At 26.8% G+C, this 23,030-nt stretch overlaps 1 protein-coding gene across 1 annotated transcript; it reads left to right on the forward strand.

Moving 5' to 3' along the window:
• The first annotated feature begins 159 nt into the window (after window positions 1-159).
• On the forward strand, window positions 160-22,772 carry Rap1 (RAS oncogene family member Rap1). The gene is made up of 4 exons (XM_035084194.1): window positions 160-860; window positions 21,161-21,438; window positions 21,522-21,803; window positions 22,193-22,772. Exons 2-4 carry the CDS (start codon window positions 21,256-21,258, stop codon window positions 22,280-22,282), a joined length of 555 nt encoding a protein of 184 aa, XP_034940085.1. The 5' UTR covers window positions 160-860; window positions 21,161-21,255; the 3' UTR covers window positions 22,283-22,772.
• The last annotated feature ends 258 nt before the right edge of the window (window positions 22,773-23,030 follow it).

Here is a 23,030-nt window from a genome sequence, read left to right on the forward strand (position 1 = left end):
TCTAGAAAGCCTAACTTGGTATGTAAAATAGAATTCGTTATCTTCGTAAACAATAAAGAAATTGTTGTTACCGACAGTTTGTATAAATATTGTCAAAAATTTGTGACAGAGTGCGCAAATGTTTTGCAATATTTTTAGAAATCTAGAGATAGCGCTTCAGTTGTTAGTCTGGTTTATGACACGGTCGATGGCGGAGGGTAAACCTGCGAGTGAAGAGGCATCGCCCTAGATAACGGTAGAATTGTGCACTGTTGCGGGTGTCTTCCACGCGTAAATATAATCTATAAAGTAATCCGTGGAAGTGATAAAACGGACAACGCAACTAAGTGACATAAAATAAAAATTAAAGTAATACAACGAGAATTGAAAAACATCATTGTGCGCGATCAACTTGAGGTCGGTTAGCACGAACGGAAAACGGCCCCCCCGCATACGGCGTCTGTGGTTTCTTTCGTCGAGAGTTTACACGCTACAAAATTCAGGACAAGAACAAGTGACACAGTCGTACGGGTGATATACTACGTGAATTGTTGATTGTTATAAAACAAGTGTGTGCTTAACCTGCTTAATTGTATTATTTAAACTTGCATTAAAATTTAACATCCATGAACCCATGGCGGTGTAATGACGAATCGGTAGACAACGGGACAGAAAGCAGCTAATTGTCGGAAAATACTGGGAAAACATCATTTGCAGTATTGAAGATTGGAAAGAATAAAACCATTCAATTAAGCAAATAAATATTTTATTTAGTATAATTGGTGTTAGTGATTGTGGTTTGCGTTTTCACGCCAAGATTAAAACACAACAGCGGGAAAAGTCGACTTACAATCGCATACAACAGTGATAGGCAGTACAGGGTAAGGTTTTATCTAAGTATTCCCCTCTTTATACTAACTACAGCGCGCTCCATCTCACTGTATACCAGTCCTCACAGCGTCACTCCTTTCCTCCGCCGGAAATTGGCTTATATTGGCATTTGAGGAATCCCATGGACCTAAAAAAGGAGGAAAAAATAATTGTGTGCACCTCCTTATAATAATCTTTATAACTCTTATTTTTAAATTTCCATTTATTCATATACTTTCGATTTTTTATGCTTTGCTCAATGTTCCTTAATTTAGATCAATTGTACCTCTGACTAAGTGTCAATTAAACACATCGAATTCCCGATAAACGCGAGGTCACTTGATTCTAAAGCTCATCTAGGTCAGATACACCAAATGCTGTACACAAAGGTCATTAACCTTTTTTATCATTATTATTAAAGGATAATAAATAAAATAATTAATGATCTTATATTCTCTTTTTAAATTGAGCTTTGATTTCAATCAAAGTCATGCAGTGGAATCTTTTTTCAAATATTATTTTTCTTTTTACTGGTGAAAGGAAATTTTCGTTATTATTCATTAATTTATTATTATTTAAATAAATAAAAAACGTGGTAGTGATCTAAACGGATGATTCATTGAAAGTATGGAGGCGTTTATGAAGACACTAAGTACATGTGTACGAAGAGTAGAAAAGAAATAAAAGAAAACATTTATAACTTTTTGTTGAATTTTTTTCAAATGAGTATATCAATTATTTCCATTTTTCCCTGACTTTCTTCTCTTCATTTCCCTTTCTATTGTTTTACAATTTAATCTTTCATTTTTTGGAGATGTTCAATTTTTCTTCTTTCTCTTGTCATTATTGAATATGACACGTACACTTGTGGCTTTTTTCGATGTATATTGTGAGCTATAATTACAGGCAAGGTCAATAAAAAAACGTAGTCACGGATCTTTTTATGTGTTTAATACATTCAGCTGTTCATTCACTTTGTTATTAACTTCCTTTATAGATCGTTGAGTGAATGACTGCAGGTATATTGGACTTAAAATGAAAACAAAAAATAGAAAATATTACATAGTGAAGGAAACAGATGAAGAATTATAATAGAATGTCATTTTTTTTCTTCTTTTCTCAGAATTAATATATCTATATTACTAAATTTGAAGATAATTCTCCAAATATAGTGCTAAAAGTTATTTATGAGCTGTAACAAAAGTTCGGAAAATAATGTTGATCTGTCTTGTTCGCTACGATTTAACATTCTATCTTTACTATTCATCCAAACATTTCTCTTACTCTATTTATCCGTCGCTATTTTACTGTGCTCTAATATAGCTTGAAAATTATTAAGGTTATCAGTTGAAATTTTGCATAAATATTATTATGGTTCGTTGACCGAAGAATATGAATATAGAAAAAATTAGATATGACATTTTTTATTTCCACATGTAGATGGATTTGCAGAAAAGCAAGTTTTTTTTCTAATACTCTGCAGTTTAGTTATTTTAGTTTATAGGTAGATTAGTTTATGTATGGAGACTTAACTACATTTTAGGGTCACTTTTATTTTGATTTTGGGTTGAATTGAACATGACAAAATATACATGAAAATTACGTCATTCAGAATAATATTTTGTTCCACTCAGAATGATAAAAAAATATATTTATTGTTGGCATCTAATACAAATATTCTTTAATTATCATACAAATAAAATCATCTTTACTCTGAGAATTAAATAATCATGTTTAGCATAAGATTTAAATTCATTTTAACTTGAAAGCATGTTTGGTTATTTAGCTTTTCAACAAATATTGAAGTAATAAAAATGTATAGTTTGATTAGCCAAATAATTATTGATTAAAACAATTTAAATTTTATTAAATGAAATGTGCAATTTGTAATGTCGTTATTTATATCCTGGAGATAATTTGCTGAAAAATATATTGCGTCAAATGATTTATATCATAGTTGGCATGGCATAGACATTTTGTTTAATACTACATTTCTTTACGTAGTATCTGGCATTATAAATTGGCGATATTTCAAATACTTTATTTATGTAGATTAATCATTTTTATTGTATATCTTTGTATCAACAGTAAAAGTTGATGTATATTGTGAATAATTTATTTCAAATTAAGTTAATTGTAATTTAACTACCATTTCAGAGAAATCAATAAATTATTTTTATTAATTAGCTTATTCAATTGAGTATTTTATTTGAGTCAGGCTTAATTGTAATACGTAATTTTACATGAGATTTGAATATTAAGAGGATCAAATAAATTTAAAAGTAATAAAAAAACTTTTTAATCACTTTATTAAGCTGGAAATTTATACTTTTTTTAATTGAAAATTAAAATTTTGTCTCTTAAAATAAATTAAATTTTGAATTAAATAATTCATATTTATTTATTTATTTATGGACTTTTATTTTTTTTATTGACAGCATACATAATGAATATTTCAATTATTCATTTATTGATATAAATTTTAATGATATCAATGTTATTTTGATAAAAATAAGAAAAAATTTATTACATTGACGTTCAAGGGCAAGGTAGATAGGAATATACGATGACTCATAATGTCTGTAATAAGATTATTTCTATACTTAATATATGAACGGAATGCTTACGTTTCAATTTTATTTGTAAAAAGTAAATTTAACAATAAATTTATAGTTCAAACGTTAGTTTGGAATTGGCTATAAAAATGATTATGGAGTTATTACACATGTATGTGGTGAAAAAAGTAACGTGAAAAGAAAGTTTTAAATAGGCATTTTATCTTAACTGTGATAAAAATTTTTTTTTCTCGAGAGATTTTATTCTTAAGTTGTTTTTAAAAGTCTATTCATGCTACTCCCTTATTCTTATAAAACTTTTTGGAGTTTTAATGAATACATAGTTTATATATGTACCTTAAACATTTTGTTATACCTATTCATCCAATTCAATTCAGTTGAACTAGTTTTTATTCTATTGTTGATAACCACAAATAATGTTTTCATCTTAATATATATATAATAATTTCATTATTTTTCTAATTTAAAACGATTAAGAAGTATAGTTTCATTAAGAGATTTTAAATATTGTAGTTTAATTTAATACAATCGAGTATCGGAAATTTAATGTAATTTTCAAAGAAAGTTATTGGAAAAAAATTATTCCTTGTTAATTAAATTTTTTTTACATCTTTTTTATCCATTAGCTCTTGATAGACTGTAAAAAACAATTTACTGATAAAGATTTACTGATAACAATAATTAACAAAAATTCTTGAAATGCATATTTATCACTAAAAAATAAGAACTTGTAAGAAGTTAGTGAAATAAAATGTTTGTGAAGAATCTAGTGCATGTACTTTACTTTGAAATAAATGAGAAAATTTTCAAGAGTAAAGATTAAGAAGAAAAATAGACACGAAGAATAGTTATAACGAGTGGATTCAAGAGTTGTGTCAGGCAAGAACCATGAACAACGAGAAGTTGCAACAGGGAGAAACGGCTTCTCACGATAGCCAGAAGATAAAAACAAAGCAAGGGAGCTTTAAGAGAGTTGTATTGCGGGAATAGAAAAGAGAAGATAGACTAATACTAATACTAACATAAATAAGAAAAATAATACTCTATAGGGATAAAGTACATTGAGAGTAAAGGAATGGCTTATGTTATCTTGCGTTGGCCAACACTTTGAAAAAATATAAAATAAACTTCGCATAAGGTTCACAAACCTGCATGTGACTCATTCTGGATGTCACGCAAGGCCGCGAGAAGCGCGCGAGACCCTCAATTTTCCATTTCCAAGCGGATATCGGTGGATCGTTTCCGTTAAACCCTACCATATAGACTACATAGTCCATATTCACACAAAAGCACTGGTATACACTATTCAGCTTTTATATTTTGTGGTTATACACTGAGAGTTATATACCAAGCCCCAAAGCCCATTCAATTCACCAGTTTAAACGTAAAAAAAAACTATTTAATTAATTTTTTTCTTTTTTATTTAAAGAAATAATATGCTGATTTAATTTTGTTTTTTAACATTTTTCAATCAGTTTGAGGTGATAGATTGTTGTTGAAAAAATATATATTTTTCTTTGTTACCCTCATGTGTTTCACTGTTGCAAAAGATGAAAAGTTGGTTTGTTTGCTTTCTTGATTTAGTTATCATTGTGTTTATAGACTATTTGAAGTACTTGAACAATTTACTTACTTTACATTAACTATGCTTGTTTGAATTCTTGTTAAGGTAACAGTTTGCTTTATTGATTTTTATGTTGGGTGAGTTGTAAAAATATGTAAAAAACAATTTGGTCATGGTGACAATACATTTTTTGTAGTTAATTATTTATCAATAATTTATTAATATATTGGAAATTTTTATTTAAAATTTAAAAATTATATTATTTTTTATAAAAATCATTTTAAATTTTAGATAAAATTTTACAGATAGATTAAAATTTTTTTTGTTAATCACACATCTTCACTCGTAAAAATAATTCAATAATCTTCCTGTGATAAAAATAAATTAGTAACGTACATACACATTCCACAAGTTGTTGAATTGAAAAGCGTATTGCATGTCAACGGAAATATAAGTATTCGAGTCGGTGGTATAGTATTGCATAATGGCAGCTTAACAAAAAACAATTAGCTTGGGTAATAAGTATATAATCACTCAAGAAATACCATGAGTTTATGATAAGAATATTTTTTTAACTTTCAAGAAATGTTTTATAACAAAAACTAATTAATGTACTAACAATTGTAACATGGTATAAATTATTTAGCGAATTATAATCATATTAATCGCCATATTATAATGAGAATCATTATTGTTATTTAGCTATCAATAATTTTCTACATATGTGCGTGCACTGGTGTCACCATCAGAGATATTAAATATCGTTCTACTCGACACATGAGAGAGTGGGTCATATATGCAAGAGATACAACTAATTATGTACTATGTTGCGTGGATGTGATTGCATCATAATTATGATTGTACAAGAGGACATTTGCTTATAATATGACAATGTTGTATTCACACTCGATTGAGCTTAAATGTCACCTTTAATATTCAAATAACAAATATCGTTGAAATGACAGAAATTCATTTTGTTTCTTAATGGTTCTATTTAGTTGGAATTAATTATTAGTCATTTCCTTACACTTTCACATTTCCTTAACTATTTCTTTATCTATTTCCATTTTGTACTCCAATATCACGCTAAAAATTCTAACATTTGTAATTGAAAATGAAAAAAAGGATTTAAGGTTTTATTTGTTTGGAGTAAATTTGATGTTGGACAAATTATTTTTAATTATTTATTTATTTGTTATATAAAGGTTTATAAGTATAAGCTAAAGTCTAAACCATAAGTCCATTTGATATAAAATAGCAGACAAAAAGTCTGAGGAAAAAAAGGAATATTTGAGATAATGCGATACAAAAAAAAAATAAAAATAGAATGAAATGAGATTGGATTTTAGTATGGTTTAGTATGGTAACTTGTTTTGTAGTATTAAAAATTACGTTTTTTTTTGTTTATTATAAATTTATCGGCTAGTAGAAATAAAGTAGTAGAATTTCTAATATTCTTTTCCCTATAAATTCATTTTTTTTTTTTAAATAGTAAAGCAACACCACATTTAATAAAACATTCTCTAAATATTATTTTTAGTTATTCAAACAATTTTTTTTCCTCATTTTATTAACAATTTAAATATTGAATTAGTTGAACTTATAGAAGGAATTTTGAACAATTTTTTGGAATAGAAGTAATTTGATTTTATCTAGTTGATTTTAAAGAGAGAATTTCTTTTGATCAAACTGCTTGATGAAATGTAAGAAAATTAGTAAAAAATAAAATAGAGCATTCAGGCATAAATTGATATCGAAAACCGGCCGTAAGATAATCTAGAAAAAAAGTTGAGAATTACAAATTTATTTATCATGATCAACAGATTATGTAACTGTTAAAAAGAAATACTTTCACCTTGAGAACGGCGATTGACTATGTCCGCTTATACGATACCATGTGGGCAGCTCTTGCAATCGATTAGTTGACTTGGTGACACGTGTGAACAATGGAATATTTGACGGGAAACGGTAAATGCGGAAGTTATGAAGGACATATATATATATATATATACATAAAAAAGACAAGAAAGAAAAGTAGAAGAAAAAAATTTTCGATTTTTTATATTCACACGACAGTTAACGGAAATTTCTTCTCAAAAATTTTCACTTCAAGATTTTACCTCTTGCGATGTGTTTTTTTTCGTATGAAAGAATTTTATAACAAGTGATGAATGACAGTTGACAAGCTAAAATATATTTTATAATTGACATAAAAAATTTAATAGCTTGTGAAATGGGTTATAACGGGGTTAACACGTGTGACTTATACAGTTTCTGCTATTTTAGACAAGTGTGCTTACATTCAAGACAATTTCTACAAGAGTTAGAAATGTGAGAGAAAAGTCGCTTCGTCAACTACTTTAGATATCTTATGTTGTATCTATTCAATTAGAGAAACATATAAGTGTCGAGAAATTTGCCAATTTTTGCTCTTATTTGTCACATTTTTTTTCTCCTCTGAATTCTCGTAAATTGTCTTAATCAAAAGATAATTAATTTAGAATTGATATAAATACTTCATTCCTAAGAAAAACTCTTTTTTGTAATTAAAATTATTGATTTAACACTAATTATTACATTAACAATTGTGATAAAAATGGAGTAAAATATTTATCATTTGAATAATGTGAAGAGTAAAGGAATATAATTAAATGGCCATTAAATGCCCTAGTTGTTTGTGACAGCAGTAAATGGTATCAAGTTTGTCTTTAAGCAATCAAAACACTCAACTATCTTAGATTATTGTCAACAACAAATACCTATAAATCTTAAACATACTTTCCTTTCTATTCAAAATTATATTTTACTAAAAATTAAAGTTATTTATACTCAAGAAGTACAAATGTATATTTTTTTTTTTTAATACTCTAAATTTACTAACGGACTAAGAACGAACTGTATTGAACAGTATATTATATCTCTTGAATCAATGCATGATGGAATTTTCCTGATGCTTTATCTCAATTAGCCACACATAATTTCAAAAAACTCAACAGTTTAAAAGAAAAAACAAAATAATTCAACTCAAACTTTGTCGTAATTATGTTTTTTCTTATTTATATCATTATCACGAGTCTACTTAGACAACTTGAAGATAATTTCTTAAGCTAAAGGGACATGAAAGGAGTGCTATTCTCTTTATTTAATTGTTCTACTTGTATTCAGCTAATTATTATATTCGTAAATGAATTATTATCTTCTTGTGTATGTCATAATATTGATTTTAATCTGCAATGTATATATACTAAAATTTGCACAAATACACATAAAGCATAATGTGTAGGAAAAGTACATGTGTTTTTAGATATTAAAAATTTTTAGTTTAAGAAAATACAAACTCAGCTTTTTGGAAGTATAAAAGCTTCTAATAATGAATTTTTTTTTTAGTCTTAATGTTTTTTGAAGCGCAAAAATACTAATATATGTACACTCATTAAATTTATACTTAAAAACATAACGACGAGTCTTTCAAGTATCCTCAACGAGTTTTTCTTTTAATTTTACATACACTGTCCTTCTCTTCAACATATTCTTTAATAGAAATATATCATTAAAAAAGTTTTCTAAGTACGTATTGAGACTATTGATTGAGTTTTTAAAGTGGTTAAACGTTTTTTGATGAATTTAGTAGAGTTGAAAAAAGTTTTGACTCCATTGAATGGAATCCATAAAAATGCAGTGATTGAATAATTCACTTGTATTTTGATGCTTAATTTTTTAAAATGGATTTGTAGGGTTGCTTAAATAGTTTATATGTAAAACAAATATCTGAAATAATAATCGATACTGAAGTAAATATAAGAAAAAAATCAAATATTCTATAATAAAAGAGAAATTAAAAATTTTATTACTCTAATGACCTTAATGATTGATATAAAAGTATAAAAAATTTATACTGTAAATACAAATTAAAAATAATTTCTATTTTTTATTAAATTTTATTAAGTTTTTTTTTGGTAAAAATATTTTGTTTGTTTGTACAAAATGGCAATGTGTAAGTCAGTAATACTGATGTAGAAATATTAATTTTACAATTTTTTAGCAGCTTTTTATATTTGGAAAAATTTGTAAAAATATCCCCAAAATGAAAATGAAGGAATAGCTTTTTCTCGTGCACTTTTATTCTTTGACAATAGGTCATACAGATATTTGCTACTACATATCACGTGATAAACTTACTGTATATAATGCTCTAAAAGTATGCAAATGTATTTCTCCATTCATTCAAAACCACATTTTACCCTTTTTTTTTTTTTTTGATTTTTTTTTGTTAGAAAATGCATTATTGTCTTCATCAGCTTGATACATTACCGTAGCAATTCTCCCTGAAAAAAATAGATTCTCCATAGAATGCAGAATTTGCATTTTATTTGCATACTTTAACTTTTGTAATTTTTTATTGGAGATGCATTTTCTTCATTTATTTTGGTTACTTTGATAAGAAAAGATTCCAGAGAAAATAGATAATTGAAAATTCGGAATTGATAATAGAATGTTTAGATAAAAAAAATTCTAGGGAATTTTGGTGAATGTCACTGTTTGTGAAAGTTTCCGGTTTAAAAGGAAGAAGAGTTTATTAAATCCGGGGGCACGATGCCATTAAGGCGTCAAGAGTCGATCTTAAAGTTGATAATGAAGTTTCAACTTTCATTCCAGCAACCTGTCGAACCCTATGCTTGGATGGTTTAACTTCCGGTGGTATCTCCTATAGTTGAAGAAAATCTGAAAAGACTCTGGTGAAGATAAGGTTCAATATAGAATAATGTGAAAATGATTTTTAATTTTTAAAATTAGTAAAAAATATTTATTTTTTATTTTTTCATATCTGAAAGAAGCGAATTAGTAATGTTAATGAGAAATAATTTATTAAAGTCTTTACATAGTATGATAAACTTTGAAATTAACAGAAATCTTTTTCATTAATTGAAAAAAAAAAATATAATTGAGTTTTAGAGATTGATATCAGTGATAGTGGTCTTAGTTGCTAGTGAAATTGAATCTTCTTTAATTAAACTTGGATAATTATCATATGACGAAGACGACAAGAGTTTAGCGGAAGTCTAATGTTAGATATCACGAACGGAAGCTCAATTGGAATGTCAGACAGGTAACGTATAAATCCTCGAGTTCCTTAAAAGTCTAGACTACAGCCGTTAATCGATTCCTCAATAACTTTTCGATTTGTAAAGATTAAAATTCCTAAAAAGATTTCAGAGATAAAATCGCATAAAGAAAAGCAATGAACATTCTAATTGGTACGTCAGAAAAAAATAAATAATTGTTTAAGAATAGTATTATATTTCAGCTCAATAATTTCTTACTCTACAAAATTTACTTTAATCATCAACAATTATTTTCTTCGCAAATATTCTCATAGTTTAAATTACTTTTATATTAATATTTTGGCCTTATTACCTTGACAAAATAAAATTATAAGAAATCATTTTTCTCCAGTTGCTATTTCATAAATCACAATGATTTATTCAGTTTTTATCCGGAAATGTATTTAACTTAATTGAATTCATTTTATTCACTATACCTTTAGTCTCACACGATTATTATGCTCTCTAATCTTTAACTTAATTCTTTAAGTAAAATGATGGAAAATAAAATCGAGGTTTCACATAAATTTAAAACAATAATTATCTGTCAGAAAAGCCTAGCATTATTAATCAAAAAGTTGGTAATAAATTATAAAATACCTTTAACGTTTATTTACTGAAGTAATATATGCGTCTCATAAAATGTTAGGATAGAGGTTAGGATCATTAGAGTCTAAATCCAAAGTCGATTCATCACGGATAAAACAGAGACTCGCACGCTGTAGTTTCTCTCACAACACTTGGACGTGAGAAACGACTACAATTCATTTGACGATAGAACCCAAGTTCACTATTAGTGTCTCGACTACTCTACGCACGTGTGCATATGTGTTACCTACTTTATAACACTGTGATAGAGATACATATATGCATTTCAAGTATGTAGTAGCTTCCGTACTAGGTTTTATAGACTACGGGACGCTCACCAATCAAGACAGGTGGAAAGGCAGGGGCTTTTTATGTAACCGTGATCATCATCATGAGCATTGAAGTTAGTCCACTGCACCAACAAGTGCACTAGGATAACGATGTGAATCGTGACGATTTCTCGTTTATTTCATATCCTCCATCTAGACTTGTTATCTACAATCAAGCGTATGTCTATTCTAATGACTTAATGTCAAAAATTTAATCTTTTTTTCTCTTATTTTTTTGAACTCTACTGTTCGACAAATTAGATATGTGTTAACATTGTTAGACACTGAGATTGCTTTTATTGATTCAGTCAATGTCTTTATTGTATTTTTGTCTTTTTATATTCAATTTTTTAGACCATTCGAAAATTCACTCCAATATATTTTTGCCTAAATATCAGTAAATACGTTCTGTTATTTTATGTTTTTTAGAGGATTTTTTTGAAGCTACTTGTGTTGTGTGATTTATTTTTTAATTCAAGGGTAAGCAATTTTATACTGAAAAAATAATTGAGTTCAGTAGAGAATTATTTATCACTTGTGGAAAATGAGTTGTTTGTTATCGTGAATATTCATGGTTCAATTGATTTCAATGAATCTATTCAGCTCTGATTATTTTAAACAATAAGACTTGGTGGTCAGTGTTACTAATTTCTCTAGATAAAATTTTTTTATTAGTACAATGATATTTAACTTATTAATTGAGTGATTTGTTTACAAATAATATTTAAAAAACTTATTAATTAATTTTTATCATTAATAACGTTGATTCTTTTATTGATTATAATAATTCAAATAATTGAGGTGCTCTAATTTTTTCTATCTACAACTTTTACATCAAGTAGTTTGTAAAGTATTTCATTGTGTATTTAAATTCTATTAATAACTAGGTGAAATCATATTTTTTTTCTACTTGATTTTTCTCATGAATTTTTAGCTTATTTGAAATCTAAGACGTCATTTTATCTTTATTCAACAAAATAAATTTTCTTGTATTTTTCCAGTACTTATTTATATCTTATTTACTTCAAAAAAAGAAAATTTTTGAATAAGAAAATATTGAGAAAAATCAAAGAGAATCAAAAAAAAAAAAAAATGGAAAGCTTCTTTCTTTTTTTGTTAAAGTCAACTGAAAGCTCATCTAGATAAAAATAATTTCTTTTACTATACATTAGGAAAGAACTTCTATAACGAAACAAAAATAAAGGAATCATTATTTAATTTTCTTCCCTTTTGTTCATAAGAGAGATCTCACTTTACTTGTGTGCCTTATACAGGCCAGATGTACTATAATAATATTGTTTTATTGTCATATTTCTACAGACTCAGTATTATTAATAAATGAAACTTATTGTTAGTAAAAAGAAATCCTTCTTCAATTTCTTTCTATACAAATGAATGTAAAATTGAATGAAAAATGAAGAAGAAACATAAAGGAAGAGCTTTAAGTGAGTTTAATATAAAAGAGGACTTGATGTCCATTGAAATGTTGCCAAAAAGAATTCTATATTTGTAACAGATTAAAGGTATTTTCTTTGGATTATTCTTAATTCCTGTTATATCAATATATAAGTTGAGACATCTTTTGGATGAAGGATAAGAGAATGTAATGAAACTGCTGCAACGTTAATTAATGATATTCCCCTATCCTCTTGGTTGTATTCTCGACCCTATAACCGCATAATGAGTTTAAAGTGGTTCACGGGACGTAGATTTTTCTGGTCCCATGATGTTTCCGCGGCGAAGAGGAAATTTCATCATGTGAAGTCGATGCAATTGCACGATAATTGCTGTCATGAGTTACCCGGGTAGCAATTTAAATTCGGCCCTATTCTTGAGTCTTAATTATGTCCCATTTAATTTTTAAGACGCCTTGGTTAATGCTATATATCACTTATAAGACAGTAAATTAAAGGAGTAAAGAGACAATGAGATTTGGACCATTTAATAATTATTTATCTAATAGGTAGTTATATGGTAGTAATAGGGTGATAGCTTTATATATTTCAATAACACGAATTAAAAGTAAATAAATAAAGAAGTTTTCTTTAATTTAATTTGATTTTAGAGATTATACCTGTTTAAAAAAAAGAAAACCCCTATATCATATACATTAAAAGTACTATATATTTTGATGTATCTTATTTTCGTGAAAGGATTATCTTTCACAAATCGTATTTTTATCATCCCTTTGTTGAATATAATAAACTTATTGTGCTTGTGTTAAATCGGTGAGGTAAAATCGATCCTTGTTCGTTTCCGGGGAAACGTTCGTGGTTCATCTGGTGTCCGAATTATTGGAGATTTCAGATTATATTTCACATGAGAAATTTTACTTTTAGAATTATTGACATTTTTTGAATATTTCATGAAACTGATCAGTAAATTCTTCTTTTTATGCTACACTTTTCTAATGATTTAGTGTTAGATAAGAATAAATGCCAATATTAATTTTGATTAATGACATACGTATACGTCTAAAGTTTACTACATTATAAAATCTAAGTTTAATATTTTGAATAAACTTAAGGATTAATAAGAGGCGGATCGTTATATAAATTTTATGTTGTTTTTATTCCAGCTTTATAGAAACATAATAAATATTCTTTTTTATAAACTATAAATGGATAGAGTGAACAATATTGAGCTTTTTATAACACCATTAATTGAATTTTTATTTAAACATCTTTATTAAACTGTTTCGAAAATTAGGATTGAATAATTTTTTCGAGTATTATTCGAGGATTACATTAAAAGATTAAATCATGAATTACAATTTTAGCCTTTATAAATATATTTTGTGATTGAATATTATCAATATTTATTCATCTTCATTTCTTTCAAATTTTTTTATCAACTGTCAAGAAGTGGAATTATATTGAATATTATTTTCTTACCTTTTGTTGATGCTGATTTCGAAGTTAAATATTTATTTTTATCAAAAAAATAACTTATCTGTAAAAAATTGAGTACAAGTAAAAAGTAAATATGAAATTCTACCTAAAAAATATTTTTTATCATTCCAGTATATAAATCAATACACATGCAACTATTCTATCAAAATGTTCAAATAGTTAAACATTTTTCAGAATTTCACGAAAATTCTGAAAATATTCCTTTATACCCACTCCAATAATATGTGTAAATATTTCAAATAATAATTTATCTCAAGATATTTGATCATAAAAGTATCCGATCATTAAGAAAATATGTACTTTTAATACAATATTACCGATATCCAATCTCATAGTTTAATACTCAAGATAAAAAATCTCAGCACATGAAGAAGAAACCTATTAATCCAAGAATTTTCAAAAAAAATAAAAATATTAATCTACAAAATGTCATTCAGATATCAAAGACTAAACAAAAAATGATAAAAATTAATCAATGCCATGAAAAATGATGAGACTTAATTTAAAAGACTTGTAATTAAATAGACAACTTTGTAACCTTGTACTTTCTAATTATCGGACTTGACGAAAAAATTTATCTGTGAATAAGCTGTTTTAAGCATGAATAATTAATAAAACTATATAATAAGAGTGATTGAAAGAATGTAGGTCACCTTATTTTAGCTTTAAAGAAAAAAAAAATAACAATTGAACTTGGAAATTAATCGTGTAATCCGTGAAATAATTTTACACGTTAAGCTTCATTATTGAATCACTTTTGTTAGTTTTATGATAATGTATCGCTTCCGTTTACGCATTATGTTCACGCGATACTGTATAAGGTTATGCTGATATAAATTCATCATATATAACATATGAAATATATGATTATAGAACAAGCAACGGTATGAGCTGGATAGATGAGTGAGAGAATAGATGACAAAGCCTCTTAGTCTTCCGTTCTGAGTCGACGCAGTGACCCCAAAAACTTTTATGAAAAAAACTTTATTTCTCTATTCTGCATCTTCTTTTAAATTTTATGAGACTCTAGATAATGAAAACAGTGAAAAAAAAATTATCTGATTATTTATTAGTAAGTACAGCACAGGAAAGTTAATGAACTAAAGTAGTATATTTAGCTGAGTTTATTTAAATTTACAATTTCTTTTCGCTTTCCTTTTTTTTTACTTATGAATGGTAAAAATTCTAAGTAATGAGGAATTTTGAATTTTTTGAATTAATTAAAATAATTGATTACTTATGATAATTTAATTCTAATTAGATATTATTACATTGGAAATCAATATATTGATTCAGGTGGAATAAATGAATTGATTCCTTTTGTGAGTGATACTGAGTCTAGTAAATTCAATCAGAAATTAGTTAATTATCTGGAAATAATACCAAAAAAGAATTTGAAAATAATTTAATGATGTAGATAATAATAAAATTTAATTTATACTTGATTAATAATTCAATTAAATGGTTATTTTGAAATGTTTATCAAAATTTATACTTTATTGTGTTGATAAAAATAGAGTGAAAAATTAAACTTCTGTAATCAGTTTACTTCAACTGGAAACTCTATAAAAATCATGGAATACTTTTTTCTTCTCTGCTCTTATGTAAAAAATGTTTTGAATCATTTGATATAATTATGAAAGAAACTCTAAATTGAAATTTTGGTTTATTAAAATGTTACAAATTTTTTAAAAATATATATTTTTATTTTTCGTCACAAAAAAAGAAATCAATATTGTTATAATCAACTTATAATCCTCTGTTGATAACATTATTTTCACTCGAAACATATTTCATACTTCACAAAAAAAGAACATTAAAAAATGATTAGTGTGACAAAAAGAATTTCATTAACTCAAAACAAAAGTTCTTTATCACCAATAAAGAAAAAAACACATGGCTATTTTCTCTTTCAATTAAACGTAGTAATTATTTACGAGGAAACAATAAAAGTTAAATTAAACTATTGTACAACTGATTTCCGTTGCAAGTAATAAACGAGAAGAATGTAGTCCTAAAACATTTCTTCGAATGCATAATCTAGACCACCGGAAAAAGAATAACTACGCGCAAGGAGCGTAAAGTGATTTTAAAATTTATAACTTAGACAAATCATTATTTTTATCTGAATTTATTTTACAGGTTTTTAACATACTTTATAGCACAATATTTATTTTTTGGATTCCATTTATTTTGAATATTTATTCAAACGTCTAGATAAATTTCTTAATAAAAAGACTCTCTCAACTTTGCTCTTGACTTCATGAACTATGTAAGGAAGAAATGAAACAGGAAGTCGACTTGTCGACATGGGCCTTAAACGGTCCGGTCGACGGGTACTCACTTGGGATAAGCTTGAGAGGGAGAATGAGGGGAACAAGTCACTGTGACATACTTTTAGCACACAATAGAATGATTCCAGTGAGTTCACTGTGCAAGCGATACACCACTCATGATGTATTGTTATTATTCTTCTATACCTTCCTACCAGCACATGAGCTTCTTCGTTTTATTCAAAACCGCAAGATTGAGATTATACAAATTCTCGCGCTCTTGTTATTAATAATCGTATTGTAGTATTGAGTAGGTTGAAAACAACATGAAACTACTATTGAGAACGAGAACAAACATTCTACTACTTTGCTGAGAAGAGACTTCAAAAGGTCTAATTAACATAAATTAAACAATAATAGATACTTGAACAACAATTAAGATTTTTTATCGCAATATTTGAGAAATAAGCTAATACTAGATAGATTTCGAGACAGGGGAAAGTTTATTACATTAGGCTAATTGCTAAGTTGGGTTATGTCTCATGGAGTAATAGTAAAAATTTATTTAGAAGCTAAGAGATCATGAGATTTAAATAAATTTAAATTTTTTAAATATTTCATGACATTAAAGTCTACTTTCAATCAATTAAGTTTAAAGATATTAAAATTATTAGTATTATTCATTTAATTATTATATTATTCATATCATTAAAGTTACTGGTGTTATTTATTATTATTTAATTAATTTTTTAGTCGTTAAAAGTACATAAATCCGACTGGATCTATAAATAATGTCCACAATAAAAAAATTAATTAGTTTCTCATTAAATATTCTAATTTAAAATTTATCATTAATATTTATCATTTTTTCAATTTGATTGATTATATAAAATTAGTTAAATATTTTTTTATATAAATAAAAAGACTGTTAAATAGTTATCCATGATCTTAACTTGGCAATGAAAAAAATTTGAAAAATGGTTTAAATCTTAAAATCTCTAGAGTTATGAGCTGTCAAAGTAACAAAGCTAGTCGAAATTATTTAACTTTCTATTATTAAGTTGTTACGGTAATCAATATAAATTGATCATTAGGTCACGTATATCCCTAGGAAATTCATTGTAAGTTAGTTCAGGTCGTGTACGGTCTGTCGAGTTTGTCCAGGGGTTTACAAGGCACTCAGAGGGAGGCTTCTCTTCCCAAAGTGTCTGACCAACGAATCTGTTGTGCTCCAGTTACGTTTCATGTCAACGACTTGGTGATAAAAACATATAATCCAATTGACTTTGGATGTTAAAATTAAAGAAAGAGTTAAGGACCAATAATATCAAACTTTAAATACTTCAGTTATATTTGAATTAATATTTTTTTTATCAATCCATTGAAAAGTATTTCAATTAATTCTTGAAAAGTAGTTGAAATCACATTTTTTAGTTATAAAATGGACAATTATTGGTATAAAATACATTAAATGAACTTCGATAGAATAAAATGTAGTTGCACAATGACTTTTAGAAGTTTTATACAAAGAGCTTCATGGTCGAATTGCTGTCAATTAAATAATAATTGAAATGTATTTAAAATCATTAAAGGATTAAAGAGTGAATTGATAAAAGAATATAATAATTTATATGCCTGGTATAGACTTATAATTGATTGTATAATATAATGTTAGTTAAAAATGATACATTTTAATCAATAAATTCCGATAAATAAACCACTTTCATGATTTCATGTCTCCATAACTTGAGTTATTATACTAAATATAATAATGGTGATTAGTTACATTTAATTTATTTTACTAGATAACTATAGTGTTATAATTGGAGGGAATAATTAACTATTTTTGTTTTGTCAATCTCTACTCAACTGATTTATTCTTTTGAAGTTTTCTATGATTATGAATAGCTGAGGTATGCATAAATTATGTAAATACTTCAAATTCCATATCAAAAAAGTAGTTTATTATGCAACAAAACATACTTGATAAATAAGTCTTTTAAACCGTTAAATAAATTTATTTTGTAAATTAATTAAATTAATTTGTAAGTTAATAAAAAATAGAGTATGAATAAAAATATTGGCCAAAATTTTAATAATGTATAGATCATTGTCTAATAAGAAAACCGTTTCTTCATAATTGATATTAGGAATAAATTATTAATAAAAAAAGCTGTTTGTATGTTATAAAAGACATGAGGCAACAAAAAAAATGGAAAAAAAAGTTAATTTTTATTTGATTGTTTATAAATACATTGTTTATAAATAGATAAATTTTTAATAAATACAAAATTTTAATAACATGATATTTACATTCACACAAATTAATGAAATTCAACGAAAATGGATTTCAATTACTCAAAAATAAATAAATATAAGAGAATATTGAAACATGGAAGCTAAATCAAGTCATGTCAAAAATATTAAAACGAATATTTTTGAAAATTTAATAGAAAGTCCACTTTTAATTGGTCCCTAAAAATTGAATTGTTTTATAATAGTTCCTTTGTATTAAACGTCCATTAATTTTGACAGTATTCCGATGGTTGTTTGATAGTTGAGAACTAGAATGGAAAAATACTTTGGATGGTGATGCATCGATAGTGACAAGGTAAAGGACTTGGGGAATAGGAGGTGGTAGTGCTATCAAGTGTATCGACACTTGTTGCGGCAGATAACGTATTTACAGTTCAAAGTGGACGCCCGGAGTGTCTGTTAGAATGTAAGTGGATGTACAGGCTGTCTATGACTACACATGTGAGAGTTAGATAGTTGGAGAGTAAATTGAGTTGTATCTCACTATGTTCAAACCTTTAATTTGTAGCACTTAAGTCCAACTGAGAGAATTATCACATAAATCGATACTAGAATGGATTAAGAGTAAGACCACCATCCTATTTTAGGTACAGCCTAATTTTATCCAGTTACTACAATCTGATAGAGTCTATCAAGAAAGTATAGAATATTACTATCTATTTGTTGAATAATCATTTTGTCCTTATTTTACAATTATTTCCGGTAGTGACACAACTCTTAGCTTCTTACTAACTAAAAACATTGTAACTTAAGAGTGATTCATTATTTCCTTGGCATATAATCACCGTTCCAATGAGTAAGCATGATGTAAACGATATCATTTTCTTATTTCTGCCACTGTTAACTCATAATTATCACGTTTCATTTCATTTAATAATTTTTTTTTCTCTTCATAAAAAAAATCACTTAGTTTTCAATGTTCTAATTAGAAAAAAAAGTTTCAATAGATTTTTTATTTTTTTTAAAGTTCCTTTTAATAATGTTGTATAGTTAAATTAAAAACAATACTTTGTAAACTAATAGAATATTTAAATATATTGAATATTAATGTTGACAAATAAAAGAAGAATCCTTCAGTAAGATTAAAAGCTCTGTAAAATTTGCTATAGAAATACATACATTTTTCAAGAGAAAAAAAAAATTCGAAAATGAGTATACTACTTAAAAAATTGAATTCATTGAATTCAATTGAATCATGAATTTACTGATCAAAAAATAACTAATAGTCTGTTGGAAAAAATAAATAATAATAAGCTGTGATAAGATATTGTTTTATCAACATCTCAATGATTCACAATAAATGAAAAAAATGTGTCTTACTACATACATGGCATATTATGGATTAATTAGTGTTATTGAAGTTGATTGCGCTTTTATTCATTTCATTCGAAAGCTATTATTAGTGCATTTCTTCGAGGGGATGTTAATAGAAGTTGTCTACATTACTAGATCTCACTTGTAGGTCTAGACATAATTAATTGATTGATAGATACAGATATCAAAAGTTCAAGGTAATCCTATTTCCAATTCAACCAAGAAGTTTTGCCAACTTGGTGCTTATTCAATATGCTACAATAGGAATCCTTATTATAGTAGATAGATGTATAAAGCTGAGTGTGGGAACGTATTCCGTCAATCTGTCTCTTCAGCAGACGTAGTTTGTTGCCTGAAGTAACGAGAAATCATTGTTACGCTTGAATAAACTTCTTGCCTATCAACAACTCCATTTCTTCATTCTCTTTTCATTTTTGCTCGTTTTTTTTTGTTTTTTATTTTTTAGTCTAATCTTCAAAAACGTGTTTCATCAAAAGCCTTATCGATTCATGGAGACTAAACAATAATTAATTCTCTCTCTGCCTAGCCCCTTGTAACAAAAATGGAAATTCGATTGCTAGGATATTCTTGTGATAGAACAATAGAATTTTATTCTCTGTAAAATGTAGTTGTATAAATTAACTATTTCTAGTGTCCAATAATCGATCATGTTTTATTTTTAATTAACACAATTTAATTAAGTTGTGCAACAATTAAATACATTATTTAAATGTTTGTCGAATTTTAAGTACTTTATTTTGAAATATAATTTAATATTGAAGTTATCAAGCTTTAATAGGCTCGTTCAGATATTAATTAATAAAGGGAACTGGGTTTAGACTTATTAATTTGTTGAAAATAATTTAAAATAAAAATGTTAAATCAAACATACTTGATAATCAAATTTTATCATAATCATTAAAATGTTTTTGTTAAATAAAAATTTTGTGTTCATGATAGCTGATGTAAGCAAAGTATAAAACATTCTAGTTTTATTAAAAACTAACTTGATCTTTTCAAAATTAAATTTTCAAAGTTATGAAAAGAGTTCTATGTAACTGAGTTTAATTCAAACATGTTATTTAAATAAAATTTATCATGAAAAAAAAAAAAGAATGAAAAAGTTAAAATCTGAAAGAGAATCAATAGTTATTAATTTATTTAATTTCGTCCGTTATTAATAATATTCAAAATATTATTAAAGTATTGTAGAGTATTTGTCAAAACTTTCATTTAAAAACATAATTGATCGATATGTGTAATATGTATTTTAATATTTTATTGAATATAAAAAAATGGAATTATTATTAAAATGAATTTGATCTTTTATGTTACAGGTATAGCTGGCTAGAGAGACTAGAGAACAAGACGAAGCGAATTCGGTGACCCTTCGGCTGTGACAGGGAAAGAATAGTTAGTTAGAAAAGAAAGAATGCGTGAATATAAAATAGTGGTACTGGGTAGTGGAGGTGTTGGCAAATCAGCCCTCACTGTCCAGTTTGTTCAAGGAATATTTGTTGAAAAGTACGACCCAACTATCGAGGATAGTTATCGCAAGCAAGTTGAAGTTGATGGTCAACAATGTATGCTGGAAATTTTGGACACAGCTGGCACAGTAAGTTTTTTCATTTATTTTTTTTTCAATTACTTACAAAAAATGTTCATGAATTAATTGTTTTATAATTTTTTTTTTTTTAGGAACAATTCACAGCCATGAGAGATCTTTACATGAAAAATGGTCAAGGGTTTGTTTTAGTTTATTCAATCACTGCGCAATCGACGTTTAATGACTTACAAGACCTTAGAGAACAAATATTACGGGTAAAAGATACAGATGACGTTCCAATGGTACTCGTTGGTAATAAATGTGACTTAGAAGATGAAAGGGTAGTAGGAAAGGACCAAGGTGTCAACCTTGCTCGGCAATTCAACTGCGCCTTCATGGAGACCTCTGCCAAAGCTAAAATTAATGTTCATGACGTGAGTTTAATATTTATTTAAATATTCAAAGAGATGTTAACCGTAATAAGAAAACTATTTTCATCTACAAAAGTTTTTAAATGGATTTATAAAAAGATTAATAACTTTTTACATCTGAATTAAATAATCAAATAATAATAAAATAAATATATTTACATCAGTGAGTCGTCATCTATTCAGAAAAATGATTATTATATTCAAATGATACATCAAAAAGGTAAAGTTGGCAACTCACTTGTTTGAAAGCTAATGAATAATCATTAATAAATTATAAAAACATTTATGGATGAAACTTTATTTCTTAACAATCATCAATGTTCTTTTAATATTTTTTAATTAAAATGTTACATTAATTAATAATATTCTAATAAAAATAAATATTGTTGCAGATCTTCTATGACCTTGTGCGACAAATTAATAAAAAATCACCGGAGAAAAAGATAAAACAAAAAAAGAAATCGTTGTGCCTACTTCTTTAAAGTGAACAAGGCCTTGGCCATGACACTTTTCATTGAGTGTCAAAAAGAGTTAAAAAGGGGAAAGCAAATAATAAATAAAGATAAAATAAAATTAAGTCGAAACTAAAAAATCGGTGAATTAAATTGATGAGATGTGGAAATCTTAGTAATAATAATAACAAACAAGGGGGCTGAACGTACGATGTAATAGACGAAGAAAAATAATATGAAAAAATAATAATAAAAGAATGAAAAAACACATAAAGAGAGAAAAAAAGGCAAATAGGTATGATAAATGATGAGAGAAGGTTGTACAACAACTCTAATATGGAGAACGAGGGGTGGAAAATTGTACATAAGGTTGTTCTGGGTCGGCTTAGGTGCACGCGCATCAACAGCGCACAAAAATATGGTCAAAGAATACGAAAAACGTGTATACGAAGCCCCATAACATCGGCCATCACTGTAATTTTGCATTAAAAAATTGATTTTATGTATTTAGAAAAAAAAAGAAGAAAATGAGACGAAAGTTAACTAATGTTTTTAATGTGCGCGTGTGCAAGCCACCAGCCCCCATGCATTCGCCGCGCACCTCTCTCTCTCTCTCTCTCTCTAATATATAATATAATAATTATAATTATAATTATTATTATATATAGACGATACCTACAATGATTATTATTATCAAAGTATCAAAATATTCATAAGTTATCAACCGTTTGTTTCTCAAACAATATATGTTTTTCTATATCTCTCCGTATTGACGCAA

Source organism: Chelonus insularis, unplaced genomic scaffold (genome assembly GCF_013357705.1).
Source record: "Chelonus insularis isolate UGA/USDA-ARS -01 unplaced genomic scaffold, ASM1335770v1 contig_384_pilon, whole genome shotgun sequence".
NCBI lineage: Eukaryota > Metazoa > Arthropoda > Insecta > Hymenoptera > Braconidae > Chelonus > Chelonus insularis.